The sequence below is a fragment of the Myodes glareolus genome, chromosome 22, assembly GCF_982192425.1.
Source record: "Myodes glareolus chromosome 22, mMyoGla1.1, whole genome shotgun sequence".
Classification (NCBI taxonomy): domain Eukaryota; kingdom Metazoa; phylum Chordata; class Mammalia; order Rodentia; family Cricetidae; genus Myodes; species Myodes glareolus.
In genome coordinates this window covers 52,275,632-52,292,862 of record NC_142047.1, presented here as the reverse complement: position 1 = coordinate 52,292,862, position 17,231 = coordinate 52,275,632, and the positions used below count along the sequence as shown (strand labels likewise).

The 17,231-nt window shown below is 49.9% G+C and overlaps 1 protein-coding gene across 1 annotated transcript; it reads right to left on the bottom strand.

The window, feature by feature from the left end:
- Positions 1 to 1,566: 1,566 nt before the first annotated feature.
- Dpep1 (dipeptidase 1) lies at positions 1,567 to 15,257 on the bottom strand. The gene is made up of 11 exons (XM_048437509.3): positions 15,108 to 15,257; positions 7,557 to 7,714; positions 3,884 to 4,016; positions 3,539 to 3,671; positions 3,277 to 3,427; positions 3,036 to 3,105; positions 2,617 to 2,793; positions 2,450 to 2,534; positions 2,298 to 2,373; positions 1,978 to 2,113; positions 1,567 to 1,901 (listed from the first exon to the last, which is right to left on the bottom strand). Exons 2-11 carry the CDS (start codon positions 7,658 to 7,660, stop codon positions 1,734 to 1,736), a joined length of 1,233 nt encoding a protein of 410 aa, XP_048293466.3. The 5' UTR covers positions 7,661 to 7,714; positions 15,108 to 15,257; the 3' UTR covers positions 1,567 to 1,733.
- Between the last annotated feature and the right edge of the window lie 1,974 nt (positions 15,258 to 17,231).

Here is a 17,231-nt window from a genome sequence, read left to right as displayed (position 1 = left end):
CCAGAGTTATGGGTCTATAACACTATACTTGTATACTTTGTAATGTTTCTTATGTATACATTACAGTATATGTATAATGCATATATATAATGTATAATATGTAGCATTATACTTGGGTCTAGGATTATTTTAGATCAGGATCTCTGATTTTACTTTCCAGCTGACAAAATGCGGTGTAATACATCGGAAATACACCAGGGGGACCTTTCCCATAGCTATGGCCCGATAATGGGCACAGAACCCTGCACTAAGCATTTCCCCCTCTGCATTGATCCTACGTAGCCACAGATGTTCCCCAAGACATTTAGACCAGACTAGAAGGATGCTGCTTGGTGGAACATGGTGTGACAGACAGAGACACGACCAACTCTCGTTCGGTGCTAACATCTACAGACTTGGGTGTGGGCAGGCCCCTATCATTGCATTCCTCGGTAGACTGGCACATGGAGGATTCTAGAAGTCAACCGGAGGCTGGGGACAGGTGGTACCATGTTTGCCTAGCATGCACCAAGTCCCAGGTGTGGTCCTCAGCACTATATAAACCAAGTGAGGTGGTCTGTACCTGTAACTGAAGCACTTGCGAGGTGAAAGCAGGAGATTCAGAAGTTCAAGATCATCCCGTGGTTGCACAGTGAGTCGGAGGACCATCATATAGGAGAGCTTATTTCAAAAAGCTAAACCTTTAAAGCCAGGTGGATGGCCCTGTGGTCAGCCCTATGGGCTGTGGTTATCGTCTCCCTAGCTCTTTTTCAGGGAAGGTAGATCTTCAAGGGACAGAGATATATGTCCATGGGCTTCAGATACTCAGGCAGTGACATCCTTCACCCTTCGTGGATACCTCTCAGCAGGTAGGTACAGGCTCTCGACAAAGAAGTCCTTGCCCGTGTCCATGAGGAGTATCTCAGCAGTATGGACCAGAAAGGAGTCCTTGGGCACTCAGCAGGACTGCTCCATGCCGCTGCTCACAAGGTTATTCACTCATGGACTCATCCTTGAATGTCCTCATCGGAAGGCCTGATCCCCTGCTTTGCTATCAGTTATGCTAGGTGACACATGCGAGACCACCTCTGTCTCTGTGACTCTGGAAAGACCTGCTGTTGGCTGTGTGAGAGCCTTGGAGAGTCCAGGTACCCATCTCATCTGAATCCTGCTCTCCAAGGCTCCTGGCTCCCTTCCCAGCACTACAGAACCCAGATAAACATGGGTTTATGTGTGACTCTCATATGGTATGTGTCAGAGTACATGTCCCATGTGTGATATATATGTGCTTCTGAGTGACTGTGTGCACATGGGTACATGTTGTAGGGGTGTTATGTACATGTGTTAGTGCTGGGGGGAGGAGGTAGTCAGTGGAACCTGGACCATTTTTTTTTTTTTTTGAACTCGCCAATGCCCGTATGAGACATTTTGCAGACATCCGAGTTCCTTCTAGGCCTCCCCTCCAAGAACTCAGCTGTTCCTGTTCCCATGTCCCTGTTCACACGGGGACCATTCTCAAAATCTGCTCTCTAGATGCTCGAAAGTCCTTCCCAGGGCTGGGGTGCTGACAACATACATACTCTGCACTTAAAGGGATCATGGCGTTTATTGCGTGCATGTGTCTTGAACTGTCCCCAGGTTAGCACACTGCTTGTTTGGGAGAGGATGTTTTTGCATGGACAACATGGGCTCTTGGGTTGTCTAGTCTTCCCTGAGCTCTGAGAGCACTGAAAGAGGTTCTGGTCCTTAGGATGTCACAGAAGATTGAGACTGAAGAGCAAGGGAACCAGGAAGGCCAGCAGAGCCCCTATCTGGAGGTGGATGCTGGGGGCTTGTGAGTAGCCATAGTCTGTCCTGCAGGATCCACCCAGCTCATTCAGTTGGATAGGCTCTTCCTCTGGAACTTGCAAGATATTGCTTGCCTGGAGACAGACCCAAGTTAGCCAGCCTGCCTGCGTGGGCAAAGGGCAGGAAACCCAAATGACCCCTTTCTCTCACCCGCTCCACTTCAGAGAAGACCCGCAGCAGGTTTTCAGATAGTACACCTCTGACTTCCGTCTCTGTCCAGTTCCTCCTGAGAAGCTCCGCTATCAGATCCGGGTACTTGGAAACATCCTCCAGTCCCTTAGGAAGCCTACACCAAGACCGAGAGTCCCAGGCATTGTAGACAGTACACTCCAGGCATACGAAGGCCAGAAGAGCAGGCTTACAGCAAAATGCACTGCACTGACTGTACTAAGGACACTCTCCCTCCCCTGCCCCATCAGCACACATCAGTAGGATCATAACTCCATCAGAAAACAAGATGTCACTCTTACTCTGTAACGCCATCATAGTCCCCTCCAAGGCCCACAGCCTCAGCGCCTGCCACCTTCTTGATGTAGTCCAGGTGGTCTGTAGGGAGTAGCAGGTGTGGGTCCTAAGCGAGGCTCCTCCCCCACTTGGTCACTGTGTGGTCCTGTCCACTTACCAGCCACTTGGGACAGGGTGGCATCCTTTGAGCAGGCCACAAAGTAACTGTAGAAGTTCACCATCACCAGACTCCTTTTGCTCTTCTGCTCAGAGAGGGGTGGGGGTGAAGGTTGGAGAGGACCCACAGCAGACAAGGGGCTCCCCTTCCCTCCTCGAATGCCTTACCACCAGCTGGAGGACATCATCAGGTACATTCCGCCTGTGATCACACAGGCTGTAAGCCGAGGAGTGGCTGAAGATGACCGGGGCCTTGGAATACTCCAAAGCATCCTTCATGGTCGCCACGGACACATGAGACAAGTCAATCATGACACCCAGGCGGTTCATCTCCTTCAGCACTCTCTGGGGGAGAGGGGACAGGATTGGGTACATCTCACAGACACTGGGAACTTGGGGCATGGGAGAGACAGCGCTAGATGGGTGTGAATTAACCCTTTAGTGGCTAGAGATTGTGGGGTACTCAAGACTCAGCATTTTGAACGCTCAGGGGTTCCGACAGACTCAACCCCAGAAACAAGGACTGTTAGCTCCATGTGACTGAGGAGGACACCAAAGTCCACTGAGGCGTGACACTTCCCCCTCACCTTCCCAAAGACTGACAGTCCCTTGCTCTCAGCCTTGTCATCTCCCTTGTCCACCATCCAGTTGTCGGACCTGAAGAGAAACACATGTGTGTTTTTCCAGGGGGCAGAGAGAAGTGTCGCCCTCACCTGCCTAGCCGACAAGGCCTGGCCTGGAGCTCAGGAGAGTTCTAGGCATGACAGAGGTCTCGCTTGGTTTTCTCTTCTGACCACATCCCAGGGGCTTCCCAGTAGGACCCCTTACCAGGGTGTGTTGCAGTTGTGGGTGAGGGTCAGATACCGCATACCCAGATGGTAGAGTGCCCGCAGGACGCCCAGGCTGCTGTCGATTAAGTGGCCACCTTCTACACCAATCAGACTGGCCACTTTCCCCTCGCTGAAAGCCTGTCGGATACCTACAGAGAACCAAGGAGAGGGTTGGCACTAAACATTCAGGATTCAAAGTTCCACCCTCTACTGAAGACCGAGCCTGGCAGAGGGACGTTAGCGCCTTGATGGGACACTACCTGAACTGCTGGTGACACACAAGAAGGTCTCAGGATATCGTTGGCACATGCGGTGTATGACGTCCATCTGTTCCAATATCCTCTTCACAGCGTCTTTGTTTTGGGTGTCACAAGGCAAGTACGCGGACCAGAACTGGGGGCCAAGGGGAATAGTGGATAGTCCAGACCACTGATTTCTGAGTCCACCCCAGTGTATACATGGGTCTGTTCTCCTGCTCTTTCGGAAGCACTGGGGGCTGGTTCAGACAGGTGTACCCTTCCAAGACCTGGGGCCCAGGTGCCCAGGAGGCATGCTTCTTTAAGGCAGGCCCACAGGGAATATAGGGGAGACCCCAGAGGATGTACCTGCCCCCCTACAAAGCCATTCTTCAGCTTGGGGATGTTGGTGTGTGTTTCGGTCAGTGTGTTCAAGTCGGCCTTTGAGTCATTCAGCCTGTTGTTGAACAACTTCAGGAGTTGCCAAGGTAAGTCGTTGTGCCTGGAGGGAACGGGGAGGGGGGTCCAAGGTGGATTAAGAATTCGGAACCAACTGGTTTGCAGACTGCCCTTCTCCAGTTCAAAATCCTACACTTCAAGACTAACAAGCAGGCCTCTGAGGTGGAATGCCTCTGAATTGAACACACCTGCACATGGGTGAAATTCCTAATTGCCCTCCAGGTCAAGAGACCATGAGCTGAGTATTGCTAGGCCGGCCTTCTGAGGCCCCCCCACCTACCCACCCAGCACAACGAGAGGGTATACCCCTGCTATGCTGCAAAATCACCTGGGCCAGAAGGCTGGGAACCAATGCAGGAGCAGGCACCTTATAGAAAGATGACATTTTCTTTCTTTTCTTTCTTTCTTTTTTTTTTTTTTTTTTGAGACAGGGTTTCTCTGTAGCTTTGGTGCCTGTCCCGGAACTAGCTCTTGTAGACCAAGCTGGCCTCGAACTTGCAAAGATCCAATCTGCCTGCCTCTGCCTCCCGAGTGCTGGAATTAAAGGCATGAGCCACCACCGCCCAGCTGGAAGATGACATTTTCAAAGATTAAGTTTGCCCCTTGCAGAGGCAGGCGGATAGTTCCTGGGGCTGGAGAGATGGCTCAGTGGTTAAGAGCATTGCCCGCTCTTCCAAAGGTCCTGAGTTCAATTCCCAGCAACCACACGGTGGCTCACAACCATCTGTAATGGGGTCTGGTGCCTTCTTCTGGCCTGCGGGCATACACACAGACAGAATATTGTATACATAATAAATAAATTTTTTTTTTAAAAAAAAAGAGCAGTTCCAGGACAGGCTCCAAAGCTACAGTGAAGTCCTGTCCTGAAAAACCAAAAAAAAAAAAAAAAAAAAAAAAAGTTTGCCCCTTACAGGGAAAGCCAGGACACATAAGGAGTAGCCTGGCCCCATCCTTCTGGGGAGTGAGACATCACTTGTAGGATTCTGGCTCATCCTTGTCTCTATTCCTACGGCAAACCCCAGCTCGTCTATGGCCAGCTCATCTCTGACCCCAAAGAGTTTTGATCCTCTGAGTTCCTAGGAGTCTCAAGGAAGCCAGTGCTTTCATGGAGGAAGGACGGGGCCAGCAGCTAGCTCCCGAGCTAGTACAAGGGCTTTTTGTCACCTCTGCCCATGCTACTACGGAGCCTGAGTTGCCCAGGAGCAGTGGAGGCAGGCTCAGGCCCAGCAGAATGCTTGCCACAGATCTGCACCGCACTGATTTCCATGCATGGATGCAGAGAAGGCACCCGCAGTGTGCTGTCAGTCCTGTGGCTGTGGCCTGGGCTGGGCTGGGCTGGGCCCTCGAGGCTCCTGTAAGGTGAGCAGAGCCTGTCCTCCTTCCCCGCCTCTGGCTCTTTCCATCTCCGATCCCAATCCCAGTTCTTTTTTCCTACAACTACGCTTTCTGCTTGTTTTTGTTTTTACTTTTTTTGTTTTGTTTTTTTTGTTGTTGTTTTATTTTTTGAGACCCTTGTTTCCCTGTAGCTTTGGAGCCTGTCTTGGAGCTCACTCTGTAGTTGGCTGACCTCGAACTCACAGAGATCTGCCTGCCTCTGCCTCCTGAGTGCTGGAGGTGTGTGCCATCACCGCCTTTATTTGTGTTTTTAAATAGGGTCCTTCTGTTATGAAGCATGAGGGTGTCATAAAATCCAATCTGGCCTTGGCCTTAAGCCTGCAGTGAGTGACCCTTTGGCCTCAGCCTCCCCAAGTGCTGGAGTCACAACCAGAAGTACGTACACCCACATTATATGACAGTTGCCTCAGGTTTGTTGAGTCCATGTACCAGGTCACCTGCCTATCAGTTCTCCTTCCCCCTGACCCCATCCACTCCCAGTAATGACTTCTCCAAAGCTAGTCAGTCCAGGACGCTCCTTTGGAAAGCTCGGAGGATGCGCCCCTCTCTAGGACTGGTACCCAAGTCACCCCCCAGCAAAGGGACACACAAGTTTCCGACCCTGTATGTGAACTCACACCCAGAAGACATCCAGGAATGGACAGGACTAGCTTCATCCCTCTTACCCCACCCTTTGCACAGATCTACCACGATACACTAACTGAATGGGTAAATGAATGGGTATGGGCCAGCCAAGCCAACCTTGGCAGCTCTCTGAGGCAAGGCTAGATAGGCTCCAGGAAATGGACTTTAATCTTTTGCCTGAGGACACTTTACAATCTATCTAAGAAACTCATCTTCCTTGTGGGTACTGGGGAGGGGTGAAGCACTTGAATGGAGTCCTACATGCCTCAGGAGCCCTCTGCGATACTTGTTCTCATTCTCCCTCCACCCTCTTTGGGAAGACAAAATAGGACCACAAGACTCCTGTCTTCTGAGGGAACAGAGCCACCTCTGCCAGGTCAAACTGCTGTGCAAAGCTGCATAAGCCTCGGGGATTGAGGGTGCTGGCAGGAGGTCCAGTAGAGACTTCCACGATAACCCAGTGAGAGACAGATTGGCCAGCAGCAGCAGGCAGACGAGACAGCTGGAAGACTGGCCTTGCTTCGGCCAGGAGAGAAAGGGTGGGAAGGAGCTGGCAAAGGTCTTCCAGTATTTTAGCAAGGTCAGAGGGATCAGGCAGTGTGAGCTGGACGTACGAGACACCCTCCCCCCATGCACTGTGTTCTCCACAAAGGAACAAGCAAGGCACTAAGGTATTTGACTCTTAGTTGGGCACGAGATGGGGGAGAGTCAGAAGGATGCTCAAGAGGACCTTCTGTAAAACTCTAGGATAACTCTGAAGCCACTTCTGACAACTCCGAGGCTATTTCTGAGGCCTCCCAGCAGTAGTGCTCCTCCCTCCCCTGGGAACCAAGGACCTAACAACTACACATGCACATACTGCAGTGTTGGGAATTTTCCATCTCCCTGTTTTTGTGGATGTTCTCCATATAGAACTCAGTTATTGAAATTGGGGCAAGATAACCCACAAATATTGACTCAGTTTTTCAGCCTTGGTCAGGGGATATTGACTCAGTTCCTCAGATACGGTTAGGATGACTCACAGATGTTGCTCCCCTCTTGTTTCTGTGGCTTTTTTACTTTAAACGTAGCCTGTACCAGCTGTTCGGGGTCCTTGGCTTGAATGCTGAGTGACTCTGTCATGACAGAATTAATTAAATCCTCTTGCTTTTACAACAACTGTGGTGTGAGAGTGGTCTCTTGGGGCAATTTCTCTTCCGTGATTGGACTTCAGGGTCCAACACTTCTTGGGGTAAAGCCGCCTACACCTCAACTTTTCAGCTGAGATCCAGGTAGGGGACTTGGAACTCTTCCTCAGACATATGACTAGAGAATTGGGAGACCTCGGAATTCCACAGATGCAACCAAACTCTGAGCTTTGGGAGCCCTGGGAGCCAGGCGCTGGGATGCTACCTCCTTCCTTTCTTGCCCTCTTTTGCTGAAACCTTCCAGGTCCTAAGATTCTCCATCAAAGAGCTGAGGCCAGAAGAAGATAAGAACCATGGTACAGAGGGGAAACTGAGTCTCCTAGCAGAGGTCTGGAAGCTTCTGGCCCTTGCAGGCACTTCAATAGATAGCTACTCACCCATCGATGACTGGTGTGTTCTTCATGATTTCCACTGCCTTCTCCCGGAATGTGTCGGATGCACAGATGGCCAGTAGAGACCAGAACCACCAGATGATTGACATTGCAAGGCCCCCAGGGATCTGCTTCCACAACTGCCTTGGCAACTCTGTTCTGGCCTATACACAGGGAAAAAAAAAACCTGTCTAAGAGCCAGATGAAGCTGCTGTGCCTGTCAGGAGAAAGAACAGAGGCCTTTGGTCCAGGTAATTAAGACTGAGAGTCCTGTTTATAACTCCCAGTGTTCAATGAGTAACCACTCCATTCCCTTTCAGGATAGATAGCACAGATGATCCCACACTGGCTGTTGCTGTATTGGCTAGATAGAGGCATAGAAAGATACCGGGGATCCAGACCTGGAGAGGGGTCCCAAAGGGGCTAGTACAAGAGTTTCTTTGTTATCTAGCTTGCTGGCACATCTACTCCTGCTACCTTTATGCAGACCTGCCCTATGGGGCCCAGTTCATTGAAAGTGCCCAAATTCTGACCGGCCAGGGTTACAGCATCCAGAAAGGGTCCTCCTGGTGCCTACTCAACTCCAGGCAATACCTGGTGCTTTCTTTCCTCCTGACCCTGAGAAGAAAGGTCATTTCTTTGTCAGGTGCCTGGGCCTCTGGGCCTCTCTTTCCCTCTTATTGACAGCAACTCAAATGGTTGCTGGGGAGACTGGGTCAAGTAGCAGCTTTAAATGTACCTCACCATTGGAGAAGAGCCATATTTATGTCTTCTTCCCAACTCCTATGGTCTCTCGGCAAAGAGGTCCCAAGAATCCTTAATACCAGGACCCTATACAAAAAGTGCCACTCACTCTCTGTGTACCTCTGTGGTATGAAACATCCTAGGTGTCCATACACAAGCTACTCCCTGACCCGTGGCAGACAAGAGGGGCATGGGGACTGCCTACTTTGATAGCTGCCATAGTTGCCTGGGCTTGCACAGTGATCTGTGCCTGTGTTTTAAGGCTGAGATTACAGCCATGCCCCACCACACCCCGATGCCTTCACTATGTTTCTCATTTTATTGTCCCTTCTTGAACCCCTACGCTTGGCGTGTTCATCTTCCTGTCACCCCTTTGAGGCATTTTCTCTCCTGGTTTACTGGTCTTACATAACCCCACGTGCCTTACAGAATCCTGAGTGCCTAAACCATGGTCCGCCACCTCCCTTTAGGAACAGTACTCCGTGGATTCCTTTGTCCTCCGTTCTTGTTTTCTTTTGTGGTGTTTTTCTTGTCTGCAATTCTTTCTTGGGTAAAATCTCCTGAAATACTGTTGTCAGGTCTGCATCCTCACTGAATGAGTCTGGCAAGCCCTCCCCTGGGCCACTGTGGGAATGCTGTCTGAGCCCTGGGTCTCCAAACCTGAGGGCATCTCTTTGTCTACGATGCTTCCCAGGAAGGGCCGAACCCTCTGATTAGACCTGCTTGGTTCTTGACTATGTACTTCTTCCCACGTGTGAGTTCCAATCTGTTGTTGTGGAGACAGGGTCTCATGTCACCAACACCCGCACTGAATTCTTTTTGTTCTTGTTTAGTTTTTAAGACAGGGTTTGTGTAGTCCCGGCTGGCCTGGAAGTCACTCTGTAGAGCAGGCTGGCCTTGAACTCAGAGTTCTGTCTCTGAGTGCCTCTGAAGTCTGCCTCCTGAGTGCTGACATCATCAAAGGCGTTGATTGCCTGGCTTGGCCTTGGACTCAGCTGGACTCAGTGTCCAGCACCCCTCACCCAAGTGCCAGGATTATACAAGTATGTCACCGCACCCATCCTGGATTGCTAAAAACTAACTTTTAAGTTTTCTCCTGTCATCCCTGTATTGGTTTAAAAGCCCTAGTCGAGCTGGGGGATGCTGCTCAGTGGTACAGCATTTGCCTAGAATATACAGCGCTAGGGTTCAGCTTCAGGTGCTGAAAACACAAAAACAAAACGGTGTGGCCTCGCGGACTTCCGGTTCAGATCCTGGGTTCCTACACTCTTGGTCCCTTCAGAATTTTATGAGTTGGTCAGATATTTCAGCCTCAGCTTTTTTGAAACTGAGGTCATTGTGTTAACTTCCTTATTAGTAGAAAAAGTTAGAGAGTGGTCCTCAACCTAACGCTACAACCATTCAGTCTAGTTCTTCACGCAGTGATGACCCCCAACCATAAAATTATTTTTGATGATACTTCATACCTATAATTTGCTATTTTATGAATATCTGTTATGAGACCTCTGGGTCTCAACCCACATGTTGAGCACCACTGAGGCTTTTTTTTTTTAAAGGAGGGTCTTTTTAATCAAACTAGACATTGCATTGCCCATCTATAATATCTGTAATACTATACCCGGGAGGCTGAGCCAAGAGGATGGCAAATTTGATTCTAGTATAGGCTATAGAGTAAGACCTTGTCTTTAAAACTGTTATTCGGAACTTCTCATTGTCCCATGTCCTCCCACTGCTGCCATTCTCATTCTCACAGTTTACAGTCTCCTGATACGGCAGCCTCCCCTCAGCTCCCAGCTCTCCCCCTTTCCTCCAGACGCCAGCATCTGACTTCGCTTCCTCCGGGATTCCTGGCTGGCAGCTGGAGCCTGTGGCTTCCATACAGCATCTGTACTTCCACGGGGCCTCCTCTTTGGCTTAGCCTCTGACTTGATTAGGACAAGCCCTCGCAACATTCTCTGGCAGCGGGTGTGTAGGGGCTGCATCTCTGAGCTTTTCCAAGCCTGCATTGTGTCTATTCAGCGTTCACACCAGGTCAACAGTTTTGTTGGGTGTGCAGTTCTGGGGCGTAAATCATTTCCCCATGAGCCTGAAGGCTCTGCGGTCTGTCTCACTTGAACTGTTGCTAGGAACAACATCGGGTCAGCTGATACATAGATAATAATAATAATCTATTATTCTAGTTCTTTGTAGAAGATGTGCTTTTTCTCTGGGCATTGCCATCTCTTCAGCCTGACAGTCCTGTGCTTTCTCAATGAGCGACACGCTTTTGAGTCTTTCTTTCTTTTCTTTTCTTTTTTTTTTTAAGACAGGGTCTCACATGCCCTCCAACTCATTAACTGAGAGTGACCTTGACTTTAGGATCTTCTGGTCTCTGACTGCCCAGCGTGGGATTACAGGTGTGTCCCAGGGCACCTGGTTTATGAGGCACTGGGAATAGAGCCCTAAAGCTTCATGCACGCTAGAAAAGGACTCTCCCAATTGAGATACATTCCTAGCGCCCTTTTATGGACTTATTCAGACAAAAGTGTTACACTTTGTTCTTGTTTGCCCCTACTGACCCTCCCAGCCTTCTCTGTCACTTTTCTTGTGGGTGTGTCTATGTGTTGGTGGATGTGTGCTTGTGTGTATGCAGGAACACACATGTATGCAAGCATTGTCACCCACAGGCTAGACCGTTTTGTTTTTGGAGTAGGTGAAGTTGAACCCTAGCTTCGTGTATACTAAACCAGAGGTCAGCCTTTGGCATTGTTCCTCGGGAATAGGCTTTTTGAGACATGGTCCCTCACTGGGACCTGGGGTTTATTGATTCCACTAGGTTGGCTCCAGTGAGCTCCAGTGACCCGCCTGTCTGTGCTTCTCCCAGAAAGCATTTTACGTGAGTGCCAGGGATCAATTAGAGGTACTCATGCTTACGGGGCAAATATTTTACGTGCTGAACTACCTCCCCACGCCCTACTCTTCATTCTGAGGTGGTGTCTAGGCTGGCCTTGAACTTTCTATCCTCCAACCTACCTGGGTTCATACTCCTCCGCCCTGCCCTGTTTCATATGAGAGCATATGTATGTGTATGCTTCTTTTTTTATGCCCTTAGGTGATTTTCTCTCTTTGTTTTCATGTTTGATTTCAGAAGTTGTATGTCCAACTTCCCAAGACTGCCTTCTTGTTCTTTCCCTTGGCATTCTGCTCTGGTTATGAAAGCCACATCCGTCTGTAGCAACACTATTTTCTTTTGTCCCCTTTGGTTGACTGAATGAACTCCAGCCTCCATTTTGCTGTTTTCTGGACTCTCTTCCGTTGCGTTGATAGCATTCCCATGGCCAGCTGGCGATCCCTGTTGCTCCCTACTTGATGTTGAAGGCTAGAGCAACAGCAAAGTTGCTGGGCTGGACTGTGTGAGGGGCTCTTTCTCAATTTAGGCTTAAATGCAACAAAAGGGCCCACTGCAGCAACAGGGCCGTAAAGAGAACCAGAAACGCTGACAAGAAAAGCTGCCCTGGTTCTGTTCTGGAGATTCCTTTATTTATTTATTTATTTATTTAGATTTTTCGAGACAGGGTTTCTCTGTGTTGCTTTGGAGCCTGTTCTGGAACTAGCACTTGTAAACCAGGCTGGCCCCAAACGGTTCTGGAAGATTTCTGTTTCAGGAGTGTCTCTTAATGGTTTTTCTCCTTCCTTGGCTGTTCTTTCTGTCTGTCTCCCTCTCTGTATCTCTCTCTCTCTCTCTCTCTCTCTCTCTCTCTCTCTCTCTCTCTCCACCTCAGGCATTTCCAGACTCTCACTGTCAGCTGACTCCAAGGCCTTATCTCTGCCACATCTTTGCTGGGTTGGGGAACCTCCCTTCAGCTCTTATCACCCCACAGGGCTCCCTTTCAACACTTCAGGAGTTCTTCCCCTCCGCCTCTCCTTCCCAGTGTGCTGAGACCTTTGCCTTCTGACCAGCCCTTTCTGCTCTTCTGGTATTGCAGATTCTTCCTTATTTTTTTCCCTTCCTTCCTCTTGATGGTTAAGAACAGGACACACACCCCCTGCTGACACCTCCTAGAGTATTCAGTGGGAGGAGGGGCTGCCACCATGTTTCCGTCTTGACTTGGTTGGGATGACTTTTGTTGTCATTGTTCTGTTTAAGTTTAGTGTTTGTTGTTTTTAAAACAGAATCCCATTCTGCAGCCTAGGCTGGCCTTGAACTCTCAGTGATCACGAATCTTAGTCTCCCAAGAGCTGGGATGACAAGCTAAGTCTCACATGGTAGTGCTTCTGTTCTCAGTTGTTATTTCTTTCAGTGGGCTGAATGTCGTGCATGACAGGGTCTCCGGTAACCTCACAGTCTTGACTGACCTAGATGCTTCACCATGGAAAGAGCCAGGACCCGGGGTGTGTTTGGTTCAATTCCACACCACAGGAAAACAACTGGGAGATGGGTACCGGCATTAGGGGCACTCGCTTTGGAGTCGGTCAGTTCTAGTTCAGGTTCCTGACTGTGACAGATCTGTATGCCCCTGGTATGGCTGTGCCAAGACCTCCCAGGCTGTACTTTTTACCATGTGACATTGACACAGGCTCCACTGAGGGGTCAGCTGACAGACTTGAGGTACAGACGGTAGCAGGCCAGAAACCAAATGGCTTCTTTCTTCTTTGGATCATCCAGCTCTTTTTAAATTTTTATTTGCTTTCTCTCTCTCTCTCTCTCTCTCTCTGTGTGTGTGTGTGTGTGTGCATTGTACGTGTGTGTTCAGACACTGCATTCTACCTGCCTTGGTGATCTCATCTCAAGAGATCTGCACCCAGTCCGTGTCTCAAATTTTCTTTCTTTTTATTTTTTTTGTACTTCTGTAAACAGTTTTAATTTCTTTTTTTTATTGATATTTATTGAGCTCTACATTTTTCTCTGCTCCCCTCCTTGCCTCTCCCCTTCCCACTTCAATCCTCCCACAAGGTCCCCATGCTCCCAATTACTCAGGAGATCTTGTATTTTTCTAGTTTCTACTTCCCACAAGATTATATCTCTGTAAGTCTCTCTTAGTTTCGGCATTGTTGTCTAAATTCTCTGGGATTGTGTCAAGTTTACTTTCAAACTGACAGTTGGCCTTGAACCACACCCTTTTATCAGTGCTATTCAGTAGAAAAAAAAAAAGTGCTTTTAGCCAGGTGGTGGTGGCACACGCCTTTAATCCCAGCACTCTGGAGGCAGAGATAGTTAGATCTCTGAGTTCAAGGCCAGCCTGGTCTACTAGAGCTAGTTACATGATGGGTATCAAAGCTACAGAGAAACCCTGTTTCGAAAAACAAACAAAGAAAAACATGCTCTTACCAAAAGCAGAAGGATCACAGTGAAATAAACACACAATAGCTATTCAATTCCAATCAGAGCGAGAGAAAATGCCACAGAGAGCAACAGTGAACCATTTCCCAACCCAGAAAATGTGCTCCATTGGGCAGGGTTACCATACCAAGGGGCCCAGTGTGACTAAGTGCTGACACTGAAGACCCCGGAAAGAATTACTAGCCAGAGCGTGTTATACCAAGTTCCTTAAACCAAGCCACGTTGTGATGTGGAGCCTTAGGAAGCTACTGCTAAGCTTCTCTTGCCATCTGAGACCCAAATGTGCTAACTTGACCCTGATCGTGCCGCCGGCCACGGGGTGGAAGAGACAACTGCAGGGCAGCACACGACCTCAGATCTGCCACGTCCTCCAATAAACACAGGTCACAGAGCACATCCAAACACAGAGACATCTGAACCACACACGCATGGGCAACGCCCCCACACAGCAAAAACACAGACACACTCCACTCACGTCTGTAAATCTACACGTTGCAAGTGTGCTCCTTCATGAACACCATCTGCAGCAAACACGCGCGTGGGCACATATATCCACATTTGAAGGTTACTCTCTGTGCAGAGGTATCATCGCAAACACAGGTCGGCCAGGTCCCACACATTGTCACAGACTATCATAGATAAGAGACACTTGGGCACACCCCTAACAAGCCGTTCCAGGTGTGTGGACAAGCTTATGAAAACATGTGTGAACTTTCCCACGCATGTTAAACGAGCATATACGCAAATCCTTAGACAGAAGGCTGCATGTGGAGTGGGGACCCGCATGTCATCTATCCCTATGTCCTTTTCCCAGAGGATGTCATTAGGTCACTGATGGCCCGGCAGACTAGCCTATCTCCCAGCTGCATACCAGGCTGACTTCCGCAGATACCCCTGTATTCACACAGACATGTCCCCCATATCTGAAGAGAGTTGTCCCCCAGACCGCTGAATCTTCAGCTTCAACAGCCAAGCCCTTACCGTGACCTCTACCCCCTCCCCAGGGGCCTTGTCCTGTGGTATCTCAGGCCACCTGAAGAATAGCCTTCACTGCTGTCACCCCCAGGTTGTCCTCGGGATGGTGAATTCTTCGTATCTCTCCTCATCCTGCCCAGGAGTCCTGTACCGCTCCTGGTGAGCACCCCACAAGGTTCTCTTTCTTATCACCCCAACGCTCTAGCCACATCTAAAAAGGTCCTGCTTTTAGTTGCTGCTTCTCCCTCCCCCGTGCCACGCTGGGCATCCATGCCTTTTGCTCTTCTGCCTGGGGCTCATGAGCCCCCTCTGTCCATTGCCTGAAAGTCCTCAGCCTTGCAGACCCTCTCCCTTCGAGCTGTGGCATGATGTCATTCCCTGGACGTATAGACGCTACTCTCTGTCCTCACTCTCCCCTGCTCACGGGATGCTTTCTACCCAGAAATGGAAAAGACTTTCTGTACCTCATTATTGCTTGGCCTCTACCCAGGTCTACTCCCCAGCACCCCGACACTCACCAGGAGCACACGCAGGTTAAAGGGGTCCAAAGTCGCTTCACTCCTGTGGTTGAAACCCAGAGAGACATCCAGCCTGCTCCCGAGTCCTCCAGCTTTGAAGGGCCACCTCTTTAAAAGGGAAACTCCCCAGGGCTTCACAATGTGCCAAGGAGAGCAGACAGGGCTAATGCCTCACACATGTCAGCTGCTCCTTGTCTCCGACAGGCACGCAAGCCCTCAGTGACGAAGAACATCCGGTGGGATCCGGGTCTCTGGGTCAAAAATCTGGGAGGGTGACATGCCTTTGGGGCCCTCCACCTCAGAGGCCGTGGCTTCAGCATCAAGCTCTCTGAGTTATGTACCGGGTTAACTAGGTTCCGCTTCAGGTTAACTGAGTTAAGAAGCCAGAGTCTGGGCCGTGTGTGTGCACTCTTGGGCTCATATTGCTGAGCTCCATATTCTTGGGATTTGGAGCCACATGTTTGATTTTCCTCCATCTTCTGATCCCTTATCATTCCCCTCATCATGGAAGTAAGAATGACCTGTGCTTCCCAGTTGGGAGAGCTGCTTCCCCAATCTAGGAATGAACCAGCTGTGCTGGGGACAGCCCTGATGGGCTCTGGATCCTTTATTCAAATGAGGAGGGTTAATTTTTCTCCATCCTCCTCTTAAGGAGAACCAGAAGCAACCTCAGATTGGAATGTCCTCTGGCAGAACTACAGGCCTTTGGAAAGTGTGGGAGGGTCTGGTGACGTGTGGTGAGCTGGAGCCTGGGATTCAGCGTGGCTCCAAGATTCTGTGGTGGCCGAGGGCAGGACATCCCTGGTGAGCTCTGGAAGATGGGCGGAAGCCAGCTCCACCCGAGGGGGAGGGGTATCGTAGGAGCTCCTGCTCGGGCCCACCCTCTGGCCTGGCTGTGTAATTGCATGTGAGCTGATCCCTCTCAGAGCCCTGGCCATTCCGTCTGTAGATGAGGACAACCTGTTTATCCAGTGCACAGGTCTCGGAAGGGGACGGAACAGTGGAGGAGCCTGAGAACAGACTGGCGACCTCCCCACTCTAGGTGAAGGGATGTGGAGAAGGAGTGGGACACAGACAGGGACAAACCATATCCTGCTCTCCCTCGCCCTCTGGAGCCCATTAACTCCACCTTAGCTACCCAGTGCAGAGACCCCACTCCTGGAACAGGGGTGGACCAGGATCAGGGAGAAGAGGCTGAGAGAGTCCCTGTCCTGGAGGAGATGAGGGCTCTGAATAAGGACCCAGCAAATGGATCTACCCCACATTTGGATAGCTTTGGGGGTCCCTGCTGACTCTGGATACCTAGGGTTCCCAGATGCCTCCTGAATCTTGAGTTCATTTAGGAGTTGTCGGGTCAAGTCCCCAAGTACCCTATTTCTGCTTGGGGTCTGTCTCCTTGCACAGTTAGGAGCTGGGCAGACACGGGACTGGGACTCAGAAAGGATGATGGTGCCTGGCCCCCGAATTCCTGCTGGTACCCCTGGGAAGCTCATTAATCGTTCTGAAAGTCCCTGAAGAGAAAACATCTTAGCATGCTGTTAAACCAACTTGGCTCACATCTTCAGGCTTAGCTTTCTTGGTTCTTCACAGACCAATTCCCAGGGTGGGGGGGTCCCTTTATGAATATAACTCTTTGTTCCCTTTCTACCACACCCTATTTTGACTTTTTTTTTTTAAAAAAAAGATTTATCTATTTGTTATGTATACAGTGTTCTGCCTGCATGTATGCTTGCAGGCCAGAAGAGGGCACCAGATCTCATTACAGATGGTTGCGAGCCACCAGGTGGTTTTTGGGAATAGAACTCAGGATTTATGAACCTGTGAACCATCTCTTCAGCCCCATGACTTTTAATTGTAATAACAAGCAGTTGTTCCCCAACCCTAGCTAAGAAGAGGCCTCTTACAGACCCCAAATGCCCTGCTACCTCACCCCCCAGTTCTTCCCTCTAGCTGGGTTGACAATGGCCAGAGCTTACTATTGCTTCCCAGGACCTTTGCTTCTATGTATAGGTCTTAGCCTCACTTCCTGGAGACCTCTCAATCCCTTGGGTTCCACCACTCAATGTGCTTTGCTTCCTTGGTAAAACCGTCACTGTCCTGATGGTTTTCAGCCTGGCCTTCTCC